The sequence below is a fragment of the Mustela erminea genome, chromosome 19, assembly GCF_009829155.1.
Source record: "Mustela erminea isolate mMusErm1 chromosome 19, mMusErm1.Pri, whole genome shotgun sequence".
In the NCBI taxonomy this organism is placed as follows: Eukaryota; Metazoa; Chordata; class Mammalia; order Carnivora; family Mustelidae; genus Mustela; species Mustela erminea.
In genome coordinates, this window is record NC_045632.1 from 31,156,522 (window position 1) to 31,176,214 (window position 19,693).

The 19,693-nt window shown below is 37.8% G+C and overlaps 1 protein-coding gene across 1 annotated transcript in view; it reads right to left on the minus strand.

Annotated features, from left to right (window-relative positions):
- Positions 1-19,693, minus strand: part of RPGRIP1L (RPGRIP1 like) — a 126,979-nt gene that overhangs the window by 14,481 nt on the left and 92,805 nt on the right. Inside the window, exons 27-29 of the mRNA XM_032324551.1 lie at positions 18,906-19,034; positions 14,617-14,661; positions 9,679-9,789 (exon numbers count right to left, since the gene is read on the minus strand). Of these exons, the coding sequence (XP_032180442.1) occupies positions 9,746-9,789; positions 14,617-14,661; positions 18,906-19,034 (218 nt within the window). The 3' untranslated portion in view covers positions 9,679-9,745. The remainder of the gene's footprint in view (positions 1-9,678; positions 9,790-14,616; positions 14,662-18,905; positions 19,035-19,693) is intronic.

Here is a 19,693-nt window from a genome sequence, read left to right on the forward strand (position 1 = left end):
ATCAACCTTGTTCAGCAGACTTAGCTGTCTCTCTTTTCATATAATTTGAGGCTATATTTTTCTACTGTCACCAAAGAATCTTATATGAAAGAACTTATATCTAAACAGCTCCAGGGCTTCAAAAAAAAGCAGAAATGTGAAAATGTAAGTCTCTTCTGCAGTTTTTTAAAAAAAGACTGTAATTTTTTTAGAGCAGTTTGAGGTTCATAACAAAATTGGGTGGAAAGGACAGAGAGTACATAAATCTCTTGCCTTCCCCCAACACCCACTCCCTTATATGCACACTATTCCCCACAATCTACATCCTGTACTGGGATGTTGGCTACAACTGGTAAACTTAAATTAACATATTACTATCATTCAAAGTCCATAGCTTATATTAGGGTTCACTCTTGATGTTGGACATTCTATAGGTTTAGACAAATGTTAATAACACGTATCCACCATTATAGCACCATACGGAATACTTTCACTGCCTTAACTATCCTTTATGTTATACCTATTCCTCCCTCCCTCCTCCTAACCCTGGCAACCGCTGAGCTTTTTCATACTCTCTAGTTTTTTTCTTTGTAGAATGTCATATAACTGGACTCACACAGCACATAGTCTTTTCAGATTGGCTTCTGTTACCTAGTAATATGCATCGAAGTTTCTTTTGTGTCTTCCCATGGCTTTCATGCTGAATAATAATATCCTGTTGTCTGAATGTACCACACTTTATCTACCCATCCACATATTGAAGGATATCTTTGTTGTTCCAGGTGTTGGCATTTATAAATAAAGCTGCTATAAATGTCTGTATGCAGGTTTTTGTGTAGACATAAGTTTCCAACTCATTAGGGTGAATATCAAGGAGGATGGTTGCCAGATTGTTCCATAAGAATATGTTTAACTTTGTAAGAAACTGCCAAACTGTCCTGCAAAGTGACCATATTGGGGCACCTGGGTGGCTCAGTCAGTTAAGCATTGGCCTTCGGCACAGGTCATGATCTTCGGGTCCTGGGATCAAACCCTGCATCAGGCTCCCTGCTTAGTGGAGAGCTTGTTTCTCCCTCTCTCACTCCCCCTGCTTGTGCTCTCTCTGTCAAATAGATAAATAAAAATCTTAAAACAAAAACAAAAACAAAGTGGCCATACCATTTTGCTTTTCTACTGGGAATGTTTGAGAGTGACTATTGTGCTACATTCTTGTCAATCTTGTCAATTCTTACAAATTTTCCAGATTTTGGCCATTCTAGAAGGTATGTAGTGGCATGTCATTGTTGTTTTAATATTTAATTCTCTAATGACATATGTTGAGCATCTTTTCATTTGCTTATCTTCCATATGTATATTTCTTTGATGAGGTGTCCTGATCCTTGGCCCATTTTTAAAATTAGGTTGTTTGTTTCCTTATGGTTGAGTTTTGAGTTCTTTTATATTTTGCACAACAGTCCTTTTTCAGACATTTCTTTTCCAAATATCTTCTCCCAGTCTTCTTATTCTCTTGACATGCCTTTTGCAGAGCAGAAGTTTCAATTTTAATAAAGTCCAGCTTCTCAATTATTTCTTTCATGGATTATGCCTTTGATTTGGGGGTCACTGATTTTAATAACAAAAACAGTGACAATAACAAGCCTAACCCAAGGTGGGATGTTAATTGCCATAAAAGCAATTATATGGTATTGACTAGAGCTTGATGATGATGTTTTATTTGCCATTTAAGGATTCGTCCATGCAAATCATTCCCACATGTAATATGAAAAAATACACATTCACAATTACTTTATCAATGTAGCTATATCAAATGAAATATCTTCAGTAGAAATAGACCAGGCTGCGTATGTCAATCCTGATCTGAGATTAGCAGGCAGCAGCCACTTCCCAAGCTGCTGTTCCTGACATCTTGCATGAACTCAAAGCCAAGTATTATCAACACAGGTGTTTTTTTTCATTCCCTGGGAAGCTGGTAATGGTGCTCCATGGAAGAATGCCTTCCTTCTCTGTTTCCAGTAGCAGAAACCACAGATGCTAATGACTATAACTCCACATTCATGTTAAATATCAGAATTTGTTAATCATGGTATAAGAGAGTTGCTATACTATGGCAAGAAATGGCAATGATAGTAACAAGACAATCACACTGCAAGGAGCTGGACTCCAGTGAAATATGTATCAGGGAGAGCTCGGGGGAAAGATATTGGCATTCCTGGTCTAAGAGATAGACTGGGTGTTTATCAGCCAATGATCTCAAATGGATAGATAACTGAAGAAGAGCTCAAAGGCAACAAGGGACTTCTTAAAGAGGATAATGGGGACTGACGCAGAATCTTTTCCACTATAATTCTTTTGATCAATGTAGTTACAGGCATAGCCCAGATCCAAGGAGGAGAAAAAATGGATCCCAGCTCTTGATGGGGGCAGTTTTGAGCCATCATTAACCCACCACCTATTATAATGACTATTTTTTCCTTGCCTATTAGTCCATGGGTGTGAGGAGCCCAAAATGATGATGCACTAACTGTGGCTTCTGTGGGACTCTTACTATGTTGTCTTAGGTGAAATGGTTCCCATATTAGGACCCAGGACCCCACTGAATCTAAAATGGCAGGGATGGGAAGCACATATTCCACAAATTAGCAGGAGTGGAGGTGAAGGGGCATTCCTACTTCTACCTTTTGGTTTCTGAATCCACATAGTTTCCCTACTGGGCACAAGGCGTCTTATCAGCTGTAGACTCCGTATGTAAATTGCATCCTGGAAGATAGCATTTCAAGTTGCTCAGCTGCTTCTGAGCAGGCTCTTCAGCTGCGCCCATAAGAGGACATTCCATTATTCTATTAGGATAGCTGCCTCTGGGCAGAGCAATATTTGGTTGAAGCAGTCCTATCTTCTCTTCCATAAGAGGGGTCCCTTGATCGGAGGCAATGTTGTGTGGGATGTCATTTGGTAGCTCAAACTTTGTTCTCTTTCTGATGGAAATATTGGTAGGGGCATTGTGGACATGGAGGGCAAACATATCCAAAGAAGGTATCAACTGCAGTAAGAACAAATTACTGCCTCCTCCAAAGCAAGAGTCCAATGTATCAAGTTGCCATCAATGGCTCGCTGGTCTCCTTGAGGGGTGGTACTGTTCTGAGGGCTTGGTGTTAGTCTGTGCTGCTGGCAAGCTGAGAATTCAACAGTGCAGTGGTTAGAACCAGTCTTGATGAGAGGGAGTCCATCATATTGGGCCCATGCATAACCTCCATTCCCATCCTTGTTGGCCATCTCTAAGTGAGATTGTAGAGAGGCAGCAAAATCTGTTTTCCGCTCACATCAGCAAATTGGGCCTGTTAATCCATAAAGCAATCTAGAGACTTTTCTACTTCCTCTGATCTCCAGTTGCAGTGGACACCTGACCTGTCCCATGAGACCATATGTGTGAGTTTAGGAAGAGGCGCTGGTGTAACCCAGTCAAGTGATGACGTTTAAACCATCTATTTTGGGGTCTTTTTTTTTTTTTTTAAAGATTTTATTTATTTATTTGAGAGAGAGAGAGAGAGAGAGACAGAGATAGCGAGCAAAAGCACAAGCTAGGAGGACAGGGAGAGGATATGGGATGGGAGCCCGACTTGGGACTCGATCTCAGGACCCCAGGATCATGACCAAGCCTAAGGCAAATGCTTAATGTACTGAGCCACCCAAGAGCCCCCTATTTTGGGGCATTAATGGTGTTCTCAGTACAATTAATGTACTGAGCCACCCAAGAGCCCCCTATTTTGGGGCATTAATGCTGTCTGGACAGGACTCTTGGGCCTGATTCCAAATGTACCATACTATTATGCAAAAAATTGCTGTAGCATGTCTACAGGCTAAGTAAACTCTTCCTTCTTTCTGGAGAAGTTGCAGATCAGGGGACAAAAAACACATTACGTCCCTGGGGTAAGACGCTGTTAGAGTGAAGACAGTTGACGCTGTCATAGAACTGGCCACGGAAGCCACAGCTGGAATTTGAGATGCGGCAGAGAGGACAGGAGAAGGGACCCACAGGCCTCCAAAATGTACCTCATCTGCTTTGGTTCTATTATCTCCAATTGATTTAGAGTCTCTGGTTCTGTCACTGTCAGTTTGGGGAGAAAACACAATGATTAGACTTGGGAATACTGAGCAAGAGACGTTGGAGGATATCGAGCCATTGAGAAAACATGTGATGCTGTTATATGTTCCCTGTGTTAAAATACTTCATTCCAAGATTTATTTCATTGTTTGTGGCTCCCTCCTTTTAAGGCTTTTCTTTCTGTGTATATGCTAAGAGTTTTCTCCTCTGTATTCCTGCAAGATGGTTTTGGAGTTCCAAAGTGTCCTCTTTTAATTCCTAACTGAATTTTTTTTAATTTGAAAACTCTGTTCCATTTACTCTGGATCATCATATCAGTATAAACCCAAAGACATTCAGTGGGTTCCTGACATCAGTCTCCAAGTCTCTAGTTCCTCCTTTTTAAGAAACTGATAATAACTCCAAACCAGTGTTCTTCATTGGCCTTGTTCTACCCAATGTAGGTTAGAATGTATCTTGGAGTCTGGGCTTAGTTTCTGAGTCCTTGCTTGTTTGGATTAATGCATCATATTTTATTCCCACCCATCCCCTCTGCTTTGTCTTCTCCTGCAACCCCTTCCAAAGCATTGTCAGCACTCCCATGGGCATCCTTCTACATTCATCTCCTCGCTCATATAGTCGTCTTTCATTTGTATGTACAGAGTGTCCTACAGGGTCCCATTCTTTTTTGCTAGTGGAAGCTTGACTTTATTTACAATGCAGTGTGCTTAATCCTGGCAATATGTCATGATTGGTCCAAGCCAATAATGATAATCCTTTCTCCATATTTGCCAACCTACCCTGCAGCTAGAGGTGGCCACATGACCCAGCTCTGGCCAAGGAGATATTAGCTATGGGTGGGGCTTCCAGGAAAACTTTGGATGATTCATTCAGAAGAGTCTTTGCCCCTTGCCCTCTGCCTGCCTCGAATGCACATATGATGCCTGTAGGTGCCATAGGCGTCTTCTGGCCATGCAGTGAAAAAGATGGTGGGATAGAAATATAAGAAGGGTCTGGTCTTCCAGAGCCCTGTGGAACTGCTGAAACAAGCCAGAAACTGTCTATATTCACACTACATCTCATGGAAGAAAAACAAACTCCTTTGTTTAAACCACTGCTAATCTGGTTGATTGTTATCTGACATTCAAAAGCATTTATAACTGATACAAGTTCCATATGCAAACACACCCACATTTTTTGGTCTTCAATTTACAAAAGTGCAATCATAGATACTTCTCTTAGTTTATGGATTCTTGCTTTATATCCTTCATAATACATAGCAGAAATTTCTTCAACTCAGTGGGTATAGTTCTAATTTACTATTTAAAAAATATCTTAGGGGCACCTGGGTGGCTCAGTGGGTTGAAGCCTCTGCTTTCGGCTCGGGTCATGGTCCTGGGGTCCTGGGATTGAGCCCCACATTGGGCTGTCTGCTCCACAGGGAGCCTGCTTCCTCTTCTCTCTCTCTCTGCCTGCCTCTCTGCCTACTTGTGATCTCTGTCAAATAAATAAATAAAATCTTAAAAAAAAATCTTATTAATTGTCATGGATAGGTAATACTGGTACATGGTTCAAAGTTCAATTTTAGTGTATGTACTGCCAAAGTGAGCACTGGTTCAAAATTCAAAATATGTGGTCACTTTCAAACACTAGAAACACTAGAAATTCCTCAAAAAGTTAAACAGAGTTACTATATGCTAGAAATTTCACTCCTAGGTATATACCCAAGAGTAATGAAAGCACATATCCGCGCAAACAACCTGTATGTAAATGTTCACAGCAGGATTATTTAGCCCCAGAGTGGAAAAAAACCCAACAACAACCTAAATGCCTTTCACTGATGAATGAACAAAATGTGGTACAGTCATACAATTGGAATATTACTCAGCAAAAATAAAATAAAAGGAATCCTGATACATGCTACAAGGTAGATAAACTTTGAAACATTGATGCTAAATGAAAAGAAGCCAGTTTCAAAAAATATAATATTGCATGATCATGTTTATGTGAAATGTGTAGAATAGATGAACCCATAGAGACAGAGAGTAGATTAGTGGTTACTTGGGGCTAGGTGTGGGGCAGTAGGGAATGGAGAATGAATGTTAATGGGTAGGTGGTTTCTTTCCAATTTTTTTCCAATTTAATTCCAATTTTCCAATTTATTTCCAATTTTTCGATTTATTTCTAATTTTCACCTTTCCAAACAATGATGAAATAAATAATCTTGTCTGTACATCATTCCCCATATTTGTGAGTACATATTTGGGATAAAATGGGATAAAATCCTAGAGGTGGAATTCTTGGATTAAAGGATAGATGTTCTTTTTATTTTGATGGAATTGCCAAACTGATCTCCACAGTGTTGGTGGGAAGTTATCCTCCCACTAACAATAGGTGAGTGTGTCTGTTTCCCAGAGCCCCAATAGCACCATGTGTTACATTTTTGATCTTGTCAATCTGGTAGTTGAAAAATTAAATTGCATTGTGGTTGTAATGCACATTTTTGTTATTGTGAGCACACTAAGCATCTTTTCCACATCGAATAACAACACATGCAATAAAGTTCATGTTACATTCATTCATGAAGTCATTTGAACTTTCTGTAAATTGTTCATATCCTTTACCAGCTTTTCTATGGGCTTTGGTCTCTTTCTTATTGTTTTCTTTAGGAGCTCTAGTAAGGGAATTAACTGTTTGGCTCATTTTTAGCAAATATTTTCCCAAGTTTTTCATTGCTCCTTTGATATTATGGTTGGGGTTTTTTTTCTATGAAGAAAATTTTACGTTTGGATCTAGTCAAATTTATATATTTACAGATAGATATATAAATATAAAATATATAAATAATAAAATTATTATTAAATTATATAAATATAAAATAAATATATAGATATACAAATATTTTATAAATTTATATATAAAGTATACACATTTATGTACTATATTCTTTTATAGCTTCTGGGTTTTGTGAAGTGGTAAAAATATTTATTTCTAGTGCATTTATGGTTTCATTTCTTTACATGTAAATATTTATAGAATTTATTTTGCTTTAAGGAATGAGTAGGGATCCAATTAATTTTTTTAGGTGCATTTTTAGTGATTCTGACTCCATTGTCAAGTAGTCTACTTCCCTCTGCTAACTTGGTATGCCACCTTTGAGGTGTCAAATTCTTCTCAGTGTTGTCTGTTTTTTTTAGAACTTGTGAGTCGTATAGCATTCCAGTAATAAGCCCCTCTTGATCATGACTTGTTATATTTGTAATTTGGTGTTCTAGTCTATTTGTTAAGTTTTACTCAGGATTTTTGCGTGTGTGTGTGTGTGTAGTGTTTATTTGGTCTACAGATCAATAATATATCCAGTTCCTTAAAAGATTTCAGAAGTTTTTCTTCTTTTTATATCTCTGAAACACTGTGAAGCCATTAAAATTATTCAGTCTTTGAAGGTTATTAGAGCTCCCTTGTAAAACCTTCTGAGCCTGATGCTTTTTGGAATTAGCACTTTATTATTTTTTTTTAATTTTTAAAGATTTTATTTATTTATTTATTTGACAGACAGAGATCACAAGTAGGCAGGCAGAGAGAGAGGGAAGCAGACTCCCCGCTGAGCAGAGAGCCTGATGCAGGGCTCGATCCGGGACTCCGAGATCAAGACCTGAGCCGAAGGCAGAGGCTTAACCCACTGAGCCACCCAGGCGCCCCTGGAATTAGCACTTTAAAAAAAGATTTATTTATCTATTTGAGAGAGAGGGAGAGAGAACACGAGTGGGAGGAGCAGAGGGAGAAAGAGAGCGTATCCCAAGCAGACTGCACACAAAGCATGGAGCCCAAGGTGGGACTCCATCGTCTCTGAGATCACGACCTGAGCTGAAACCAAGAGTCTGAAGCTTAACCAACTGGGCCACCCAGATGCCCCTGGAATTAGCACTTTTAACATTTTATTTCTTCTGTGGAAATTGATATTTTAAGCTTTCTTTCTTTACCAGGGTCAATTTTGGTAAGCTATATTTTTCAGAAAATTATCCATTTCATTTAGGTTTCCAATGTATTTTCAAAGAATTACACAATTAAGACTCATGATATTTTAAAATAACTTTTGATTCAGTAGTCGATCTCCCATTGTCCTATTTCATTTGTACTTGTGTTTTCTCTCTTTTACAATGATTAGGTCCATTTTGTTGATTCTTTCACAGAAGTATTTTATTTGTTAATTCTACTATTTGGCTTTTAACTCAGTTCCTTAGGCTTTTATTTTTATTATTTCCTTCTCTCTACTTTTATTAGATTTGCTTTTTGTTTCTTCTTTAACTCTTAAGATAGATATTTAATTCACTTATTGTTATGCTTTTATTTTCATTCTTATATTTAATCTATGCATTTTCTTTGCTTTGCCTGTATCTCAAAGATTCTGATAATATAGGGTTTTCATATCTTTTTTAAAGAAACTGTTCAATTTTAATTTATATTTCTCCATTGACTAAGGAATCAATAACATTTTATTTCCAGATGGAAATGAACTTGTGCCTTTTGATTTTATTTTTCCATTTTATTACATTGTGATAAGACAATGTTGTTGGTTTACATTATTTTTATTTGAAAGAATTTATTGAAGTTTGTTCAATTTTTATGAATGTTCCACATGTATTTGAAAAGAAGAAGTATTCTCTTTCATAAGGGTGAAGGGTTCAATATGTATTCATAACATCTATCTTGGGATTATGTTGTTTAGGTTATATATACGTATGTGTGTGTATATTTACATAATTTCTTTTCTTTTCCAATTTGCCCCTGTGTTGAACCGAGAGTATATCTGTGGTCTTTTCTAATTAATTTTCATGTATTTCTCTCCTTCTCTCCTGTATTTATGCTTTACAAAGGTTGCTGCTGTGTTATTTGATGCACTTGTGGATACATTTATATCTTCACTGTGAAGTATGGCCTTCAGTATTACAAAAGTGTCCTTTTGTCTCATTAAGCTCTTTTCCCTCCTCCACGAATTTCATCTTGTCAGAAGCCAAGTTCATAATCCCTGCTTTCTTTACATGCATTTGTCTGGTAAAGTTTTGCCCATCCTTTTCATTTTATTGCACTTTGTTTTGGAAGTATCTCTTACAGTGGGGAGTTGGACTTTGCCTCGCAAGATAATCTGAAAGCAGTTTTCTTTTCCTAAGTTTGTTAAAGCCATTCATGTTTATTGTTACAACTTAAACACTTGGTCTTAATCCTGTGTGATTATTTAATGTTTTATTTACTCTGCATTTTTACCATGTGCTTTCCATTCTCTGGTCTGTTTTCTTTGCTTTTTAATAAAAAAACATGTTGGTGATTAAAACGATTTGTGCTTTTGTTTTAGTAGCTATCTTTCCAATAATATATTTACATAATGCCCATGTTCTCTTTATTTAGGCTTCTACTATTTGGTTTGTCTGTATGAAATGGTGTCTTTGGTCCTTACCTATAATCTATCTGAAATCAATGAATTTATTCTACTTTCCCATTTTTCCCCTTTTCCTATCATTAAGAAATTATGTTATCAGAGCACATAACACCTACATACTATTCTTCCACCTTTTCTCCATCTCTGGCTGTTCTAAGATCTGTAGTTAAATATAATCAGTGCTTACCACAGTCCTTCTAACAGTTTTTTCATTCACTTCTTAATTGGATGAAGGTGGTCTTTGAGTAGATTCCTCATGAAGAGCTCCCCAAATTCTTGCTTGTCTTAATTTCTTCCTCTATAAACAAGCACATGAAAAGATGATCAACATCATTAGGGAAACACAAATCAAAACCATAATGAGATACTGCTTCACACTCACAATGGCTATTAAAATGGAACAAGGAAAACAACACATGTTGCTGGGAAGTGAGGAAATTGGAACCATTGGACATCACTAGTACGAATGTAAGATCGCTCGGTTCTTATAGAAAACAATTTGGTAGATCCTCAAGAAGTTAAACATAGAATTATCCAATGACCCACTTCTAGATATATATCCAAAAGAGTTGAAACAGGTATTCAGACAAATCCTTGTATCAAAAGATTCAGAGCAGCACTACTCAAAGTAGTCCGAAGGTAGAAAACAACCCAAACGTCCATCAGTGGGTGAGTGGATAAACAAATGTTGGCTATCCATTCAATGGAGTATTATTCAGCCATAAATGGGAATGAAGCACTGGATGCTACAGTGTGGATGAATCTGGGGAAACAGTATGCTATATGAAAGAAGGCAGACACAGGTCACATATTGTATGATTCCATTTATATGACATATACCAAACAGGCAAATCCTTTGGAACGGAAAGAAGATGGGTGGTTGCCAAGGGCTGGAGAGAGGAGTGACAGGGTGTAAATGCTGTATGTATACTGGGTTTTCTTTTGGAGTGATGAAGTGTTTTAGAACTAGATAGAGAAATATTGTGAATGTACTAAATGTCACTCAATTGTTCCCTTTAAAATAGTTTCACATTATGTGAATTTTACCATAGTAAAAATTGTTTTTCAATAGCCTTCATATTTGAAAGAATGTCTGAGTTGGATAAAAAAAATTCCTTGGTTGACACTTTGAGTTCTTGGTGAAACTATTTGACCACTGCTGAGTTTCCTATGAATTGCAATATAGTAAGTTTGTCCTATTTCACTGTTTTCTCTTCAGGATCACTAACTATACATATATTCGTCTATTATATTTATCATTTTCTCACAGGTTCTTTTTGCCTCTTTCATTTCATATTCTTGGGTCCTTTCATTTCTACCCATTATGTTCTATTGTTGGTTTTCACTCATATTTATTTTTTCTTAAGTACCTTATAATTTAGCCATCTCAAGGTTAATTTTTCTTTTCTTTCCTAATGTCAGTTCCCATTAGTTCCAGTTTGTCAGTTTCTATTTTGAGTTTTTAAATTCTTGATCCATGTTTTCTCCCCCCATCTGTAAATGTTTGTTTAATTACAAGTAGTTTATGTTGGAATCAAGTATTATATTTTCTTTTGCATTAGGGCTGGTTTTCTTGATTCCTTCTGGGGTTTTTCATCTGAAGTTTTTCTTCAACTTTAAAAAGATGGAAGTATAATGTAAGTTCAGAAATGTAGGTAGCTGATAACCTCATATTTCACGTTCCCCCTTCACTTGCCTTAATCCACCATTGTTAAGCGTCTATCACATGCCAGGAGTTACTGCATCACTTTCCATAAATAATGTCATCCTTCTTGCCATCTGATTAGTGAGTGACCAAGTTTCAGAGTCCTATCCAAATGTTCTTCTTTCTAGGGTCACTCCTAATACATACTCTCATCCCAGGATCCTCAAGAGCAGGGTCTGAAGCAAGGAGTTGCAAGTGGGAACTGTATTTGGGAAATGATCCCCGAAGAAGGAGGATAGACTAGGAGATAGAAAATGGAAAAGCCAGTGAAAAATTGTATTATCAAGCTGATCACCTCTATGAGTGATGGGGCTTGATCCTGCTTAAATCCTACAGAATGCACCTCTGGACTGTTCACTGGAAGGATGGATGGGGGACTATTTATGCATTAATTCCTTCTCCCATTGGTCGAGTCTCCTGGGGTGTTGACTTCCTTGTTTGTAAATAAAAGCTGAAGAAGGAGGATGTAAGGTAGGGCCCAAGAAGGGGTTCACACTATTTCCTAAATAGACTCTAAATTTCTTATTTCATTTAAGTCAGCTCTCAGTCTTAGTGTTGTCTTATGTCTCTGACTGCTTTCAAGACTTTTTTTTTCTTTTATTTTCAGCAGATTTTCTAGAATGTGGCTTAAGTGGTTTTCTTTGTGCTTACCCCGCCTGGGCATACAGAATGAGATTGTTCTTGTAATTGTGCCTTATATGTATTCTGAAAAAGTCTTAATCATCATCTTTTGGAATATTGATTCTAATGCCTTTCTTCTTCTCCTGGGTCTTCAGTTATGAAGTATAATTGTGTAGTATAACTTTCCACACAATCCCCTGTCTTTTAATACAACCCTCCCTTTTTTGTTACCTTTCATGCCTCAGAATGGATACATTTTTCAAAAGGTTTATTTTTTGGGGGGGGGAGAGACAGAGAGCAAGGGAGAGCGCACAAGAATTTAGAGGGGGAGGGACAAAGGCAGAGGAAGAGAAAGATCTCAAGCTGACTTCATACTGAGTGGGAAGCCCAATGTGGGACTTGATCTGACAACCTAGAGATCATGATCAGAGCTGAAATCAAGAGTCAGACAGTCAACTGAGCCACTCAGGTGCCCCAGAATGGGTATTTTTTTTTTAATATATTTTTTTACAGTCTAGTAAGCCACTTTTCAATTATGTCTGATTTGCTGTTAGATCCACCTGGTGAATTCTTGATTTCATTTATTGTAATTATAGTCAACATTCATTTATAATATTTACAGTTATCTTTCAATAATGTCCAATTCTATGTCAAATTTGTCAAGATTGTCTCTAACTCTATTAACATTTTAAAAAAGATTTTATCTATTTGAGAGGGAGTGAGCACAAGTTGGGGGAGGGACAGAGTGAGAGGGAGAATCAGAGTCACCATTGAGCAAAGAGCCCCATGTGAGGCTTGATTTCAGGACTCTGGGATCAGGACCTGAGCCAAAGGCAGACACTTAACACACAGAGCCACCCAGATGCCCCTAACTCTATGAACATGTTAAACATTGTTTAGAGGTTCACAGATGATGACTTCATTTTCTGAATTACTTGTAGGAGTTTCACTTGTCTGTTGTCTAAGTCTTCAGTCACATGGTCTTGTCTTCTCATGTACCTAGTTATTTTTTAATGTGTATCAAACATTGTGCATAAAAAATGCAGGGATAATTTGAGCCTGAAGGATTTACTGGGGGCTTTAAAATCTCATCTTTGGTGGACTCTAAATTTCTAAATTTTGTTTTTCAAATCCCAATGAGTCTGTTGAAAACTCTGTCCCGCTTTACACCCATGCTTTTAAATTGGCAGCTGCCTCTAGAAGCAAATCAGCTTTAACCTCTGGGTTAACCTCTGGGCTTCATTTTGTTCCCAGATCTTGCTCCGGTGATTCCTTATAGACCAGGTCACTGGTGGTATTTTGAGTTTTCAAATGCTTCATATATAATGTGTGTGTGTATCAAGTCAGATTTTCTAGTTATTCTCAACAGGTATGCTGGTCCAAACTATCCAACTCATCATTACTAGGGTAGAACTCTATCCTGCCAAAAAGTTTCCTTATTTTCTTATGTAATATGGATACGGGATAGTTAGAGTAAAATTTACTTGTTTTCAATTCTCCTAGACAGGCCGGGAAGGATAATCATATAGGTGGGGAAGAGGTTTGGGTAGCTTACAGGTTTTCTCAGCTCAAGAGTATCCTCTTCTGTTGCTGCAGTGAAGTTGCTTTAACAAATGGCCTCCTTTTAATGAGAATGATACCACCGAATGATACTCTCTTGTTCCACTGGGGCCCATAGTGTTAGCTGGTTCTTTCTTTCACTGCCACATCTCCCAAGGATACCTCCCCCTTTCAAAGTGTGTCATTCTCTTCCAGGTGTCTTCCCAAGGCTACTAATTCTGGTTCTATTCACTTTCCGAGCCCTTTTCACTTCTCGAGTAGCGAATAACTCTGACCCACTAGACCTCAGAACTGTTCTCAGCATTTCCCTACTGAACATGGCCTTTGTCGTACTAAGGGAACTTGAGTTCATGTTATCTGTGTTCTAGTGCCACTAGAATCCTGTCACACTCTCTTATGTCTAACCCTTACCTTACTCCCCCTCTGGGTGTGGGCTTCTGGGCTGATGTTTACTTCCCCCATTTAGTGTAAAATGAAGTTTGTAGAATTTTCTTCTCCTAGTTATATAGTAGGAGTGGATAATTTCTTGTTCTGTTAGAACCCAGAACAGTAACACATATTTTTAACTTTTAGATAGTGTTATTTTTTTTAGTTATCTTTTTGTTATTTTCTAATTGTATTGCATTTTGCTTAGTGAAACAGTTTAAAGGATTTCAATTCTTTGGAAATTGAGACTTCCTTTGTGGCTGAATACATGGTTGTGTTTTGTTTTTTTTTTTATAAATGTTCCACGTGTGTTCTATATTTGCTTGAGTTTAGTAAATATATTAAGCACATCTTCTAGACTTAATTTTTTTTTATCACAATTACAATCTAGTAAAACTGATGTGGCCATAATATTTTGTCCATAGTTCTATCAACTTGTTGCATCACGTACTTCAAGGCTATACTGTTAAGTGTACATATGTTCAAGTTCATTAGATCTTTGACCTGTTGTTCCTTTTACTGGTATAAATTGTCCTTCTTTGTCCTTTGTTTTCCACCTTGCATTCTATTTTGCCTGTTACCTTGCTTCAATGTCAACAGAAGATATCTATCTCGTTTTATAGGTTGTCTTGGCTCTCTTGGCTCCCTCATCTTGGGCTATGTGTAGTCTGTTTTCTTCTTCAAATTATCCAATTTCTCCTACTGTTAATGATAGCACGTGTAATTCGGACAAAACACATTAATGCCAAATAAAGTTTGCTTTTAATGACACATTTCCTTAAAAAAACAAGTCCTTATGCTTCAGTTCCTTACCAGTGATTCCTGAGAGCTTTCTGAGTTCCAGTCTCTTTTGCTTCACTACAAAAAGCAAAGACACAAAAATTAGCTTGCTGTTCGCTCAGTTTCATAATGGCTGACTAAAAGTGCTCTTGTCATGTTAAATTAAGAAAAGTCTTCACACAAAGGCACATTTTGGGAATGTCACTGGAGCTCTCACCAATGCTGGTATCTAAAGAAGTGGTTGTAGCCCAAGATAAGAGAAAGGAAAAACATGTGCCTTGATTGACATAAAAATTAGTAGGGGGACAAACAGATGGGAGAATATAGGTATAAACAGAACAGATGACAGAAAGAGGAAGATCAAGATGGCGAATTTGACTTACAAAGAAAACCAGTGGTGTTCACTCAAGAGGGGTGATGCTGTTACAGGGATGAGAGAGGTCAATCTCGACAGAGAGTGAGAAGGGGCAAAAGGCAGAAGAGAAGCCTTCGGGTGTCCACCACAGAAAAGAGGCCACAATCTGAGAGAACCAGATTTTTACTTCAGAAAAACTGAAGGAGAAACATGGTTTAAAGATATAAGTCTGTTAGGTGGAAAATGAGAGGGTAAGAACAGAAGGTGTAACAATACCAGGAACATGGGCTCACTTTTCCAGGAGGTTAGACTGTCAGGTTCAGTCCAGTGGTGGCTCTTCGAAAAGGAACAACAACAACAAAAAATCTATCTTGCAAGATAAAAGAGATTAGGATGAGAGATATTTCTAATTCTGTATTTTTAGTTTTTAAAACACTTGTTTCTATATCTTTGATATTTTTTAGCTTTCTGGTTGACCTAGAGGTTGTTTTTGTTCTGAACAAAGGGGACGTAAAGCTGTTTGCTTCCATTCATGGATCTAATTAGGCATGTTGTCCAATCTATAATAAATCATGGGCTTAGATTTTCTTTGTCAAGGTAGTCAGAGGCCTTCAGGCATGAGTGACTTATTGAAATGTACTCTCATAGTTGGGGATAAATTATCATCCTGATATTGTCAATCACTAGATAATGTGATATCCCTAGAGCTCTCCCTTGGTTGTTCTGTACTACACAAAGATGGCATTTTATTTTCATATTTGGTCACACGCATGATTCACATTTTGCCATCTAGTGAATAAGGAAATCATTCCAAATTCAGCAATGGTGGCAGCTTGACTAAAAAAAGTTATTTTCCATATCCACAAAAATGTTAATCAGATTCTTGTTAGAACATGTGTAAGAAGTGGTTTTCATTGTCACAGCTCTTGATGTCAGATTACTTAAATAATTTATGTTTTGTTGTGGGAACATGGGTGCACGCAGAACCCCCCCCCAGTCACATGACCACCTCTGAGCCCACACTTCTTCATAACACATTAAAAAGTATTTGTGTTTTGTGGTAACGAATGAACGGCAGGAACAGCAGAATTTCAATGTGGCTGTTCTTTATTTGATTAAATATATTCTCTATTTATTCTTAAAAAAACTAATTTAACTTAAATGGCAATAAACCATGATAATTTAGAAAACATGTTGAAATCGAGAGTGAAGAGAAATGTTCTCTATGTAAACCGCACTGTAAACCATAAAACTTATTTTTGTCAACTGCTTCTCGTGACAGTGGCTGGGAATTTGACATTTCTACTACAGTAGGCAAAAAACCATGTAAAATACACTCTCCCACACACCACATCACATCTCTATTTATATTTCCAAACTAAAAGCATTACAGACCCCAAAAGTGCTGAGTGTACTGTGTACATTTACACCAAGAGCTGTAAGTCCATAAAAATCTTGCCTTCAACTGGGGTATTAGTGTGCTAAGGCCACCGTGGGTGCCCCCTCTCCTGCTTGCCATGCTTAATGGTTCAGGCTTGGCGCACTGAGAGAAAACCATTGCTCTGTAATCCAAAAAGGTGGTGAGCTTTTTTCAATGAACTCGGGTCAACACAAGACAGCATAAAAAACTCTTCTCGAACAGATTATGAAACCCACTTGAAGCATCCATACGATGGCTTTCAATACCATTTACCCCACTTCAAAAAATATGGCAGCAGCTATCCGATTACTTAAGAAGATGAGCTTTGTAAGAATTTACATAGTTGGAAGGTGCATTATTTTAAAACGAGAAAAGGAATCTTTAATAATCTCTACGGCAAACATGAATGTGACAGAAACATGGCTAGTTCTCTAATCATATCTGAGGTATACATTCCACCCAGCTGACGAGGTCTCAGAAGTTCCCTAATAAAAACTCCCCCTCTCTACTTAAAGATCATAAGAAGTCAGTGCAATCCGGTTCTTTTCCCTGCAGAAAGAGTATTTAGTTTGGGATGTAACGTTTTAAAACAATAATACAAACCTCCTGGGAGAATACCACAATAAATGTCTCAAAAACCACTCAGTTAACCCCAGGGTATAATTCGGCTGTTTTAAATTACTGCAGGGAATATTATGGTCCTTAATGACACCGTAACTGCATGAAGCCAAAGAAAGCTAGAAAGCGAGGCCAAAAAGATGAGCTCAGAGCCAGCTGAAGTGACAACAAACATGTGGCTGTTTACTAGGATTGGAGAGGTTTAGTCTGCAGATGTTTGTGGTCTCTAGAAGGTTCCAGAGGAATGAGTTATTATGAAGATTTGCAGAGTTTGATGAGAGCAAGATTCTTCTTGGAGATGGCAGGCCCCAGACAGGGAGGCCCAATGGTAGAGACAGAATTTATAGATTTCTGTGGTCAGATCGTACTCTACTGGTCCCACAATGTACATCAACAAATTAATATTGTACGGATGTCATTTCAAAGCCTCCTAAAGACGAGAGTCATTATTGAAGCCATTAGAGCACAGATGGTTCAAACTATATGCAGATATTCATACTTGCATTTTTGCATTATAGCTGCTTTTTTTTTTTCTGTTGAACTGTAATGAATTGTCTCATAATCTATTCCATCTTCTTGCCATTAGCAGGCTTTGAATGTTCACAAATAGGAGCAAAGAACTCATTTTCCAGAGCTTTAATCACACAAAGAGGGAATGCCTAATTCTCTAAATGAAATGGTCTGTGATCACTGAAGCAGAGATTTAATATATCACGGCAAATTAGGTAGATTTTAATAAATTACTTATCTCCCTGAATACTTTACATATGCTTAAGAAGGAACATAGCCTGTTTGCAAACAGTGAAAACCCACAGCCTATAAAAATCCTTTGAAGAAAATGACAAATAAAAAAGTAAATTAAAAAATGAAATGCATTATATCCTAGACCTCCAGAGACAATTCCTTTGCAGCATTGATTCACAGCTCCATTAAAAATATCAATTAAATCCTTCAGTGAGATTGGGTAAAAGCTAGAAAATTAACTTTCTGAGCTGCTTTTCGAGGATCTGGTTATCCAGATACACCCCACCATTGTACAAGCTTGATGTAAATTTTAAAAACGATAAAAAAAGATATTCCTTTCAGGTCTAACTAAGCATATCAGAATTTGAGTCATACTTTTAATAATTTCTTTCTGTATCATAAGCTAAGTTTTCAAAACATGAATTTCATGTATATACATACATGCACCTGTCTATCCCCCCTCTTTATACACACACATCCCTGGATCCCATATCAGCATTACAGATCCATAAAAACCATACAAATGGGAAGAAGTGTGATTTTTAGGAAAGAAAACCAAGAACTTGCAGTTATTTAATAAGTTGGTGCCAAGTTTCATTCTTTATATTTAATTGATAGAAACTGCATGCATCAAAGAAAATGCATACTGAGCTTTAATGTGCATAAAATGGATATTAGCATTTTAAAGAGGAAGATTAACACATTAATCCAAGTAATTTTCATATATTGCTTCTAATAAAATCTTCACAGTATAAAACTCTTAATGAGGCTAATCACAGGCATTCCATTTAGTGGGACGATTAGGGATAACATAAAAGTATTTCTTTTCATAGGTTTTCTAAGATTTACCCTTTTTGCTTATTAAAAATAAAAATGGGACTAGCATGTCGGTTTTTCATACGAAAGTGTTGAAAATGCAAATAGGCTTTCTCATGCTATCATGTAGGTATAAATTATTGAGGAGGTACTGCCCATGGTGGAGAACTGAAGTCCTGAGGGGTGGCAGTCGTGGGAAGGAGGGAATAGAAAAATAAACAGATGGAAAAGGATATAAAACTTGACCCCCACAAACCCAGGGCTCCCCCTGCCTGTGTCGCATGAATTCTAGATGATATACACCGGAGTAGTTAGAGAAACCTCCTCTCAGAGCTTTCACGTGAGCGTTTACTCAGGAGCAGGACACGCCTCTGCAACGGCTTTTTTCAGCCTCCAAGTCGTCTCTGTGCTGCTCGTAGACGGATCGGAGGGCATGGAGTGCTTTGATGGTTACCCTGAGCTTGCCGATAGGTCCACCACCTCCCCGTGCATCGAAGACTAGGGAGAAAAATGGCCAAAAAGTGTTACTGTCATTCAACAGATTTTTCTTTAGATAGACTACCTGAAATGGGAATTGCAAACACGAAGACGGCTCTTTAAAAGTCCAAAGTTCACTGGCACCTCAGAAATCTGTAAATTAGGGGCACCTGGGTGGCTCAGTGGGTTAAAGCCTCTGCCTGCAGCTCAGGTCATGGTCTCGGGGTCCTGGGATGGAGCCCCGCATTGGGCTCTCTGCTCAGTGGGAGCCTGCTTCCCTCCACTCACTTCCTGTCTCTCTGCCTACTTGTGATCTCTGTCAAATAAATAAACAAAATCTTAAAAAAAAAAAAGAAATCTGTAAATTAAAGCCTGTCCTACATGTAGGAAGATACACATTTCAGGTCTATCACGTGTGTACATACTTATTGCTTGTGGAGTTAAGACTCCTGCTCGCTCCTAAAGCTGACCTCGTGGCAAGGCTGTAGGATGACGAGTCCCACACAGGCTTAGAATTTCTAAGTTAGAAGAAATAAAGTCTAGAAGGGATAAGATACAACAACTCCCCAATTTTTTTTTTAAGGAAATCTTGAAACATAACTGGGTATACAAAGACTTGGGTAGAGACCTGAGCAGGCAGGGAGGTCATTGGGCACCAGGGGTTCCCCAGCTTGATCCCG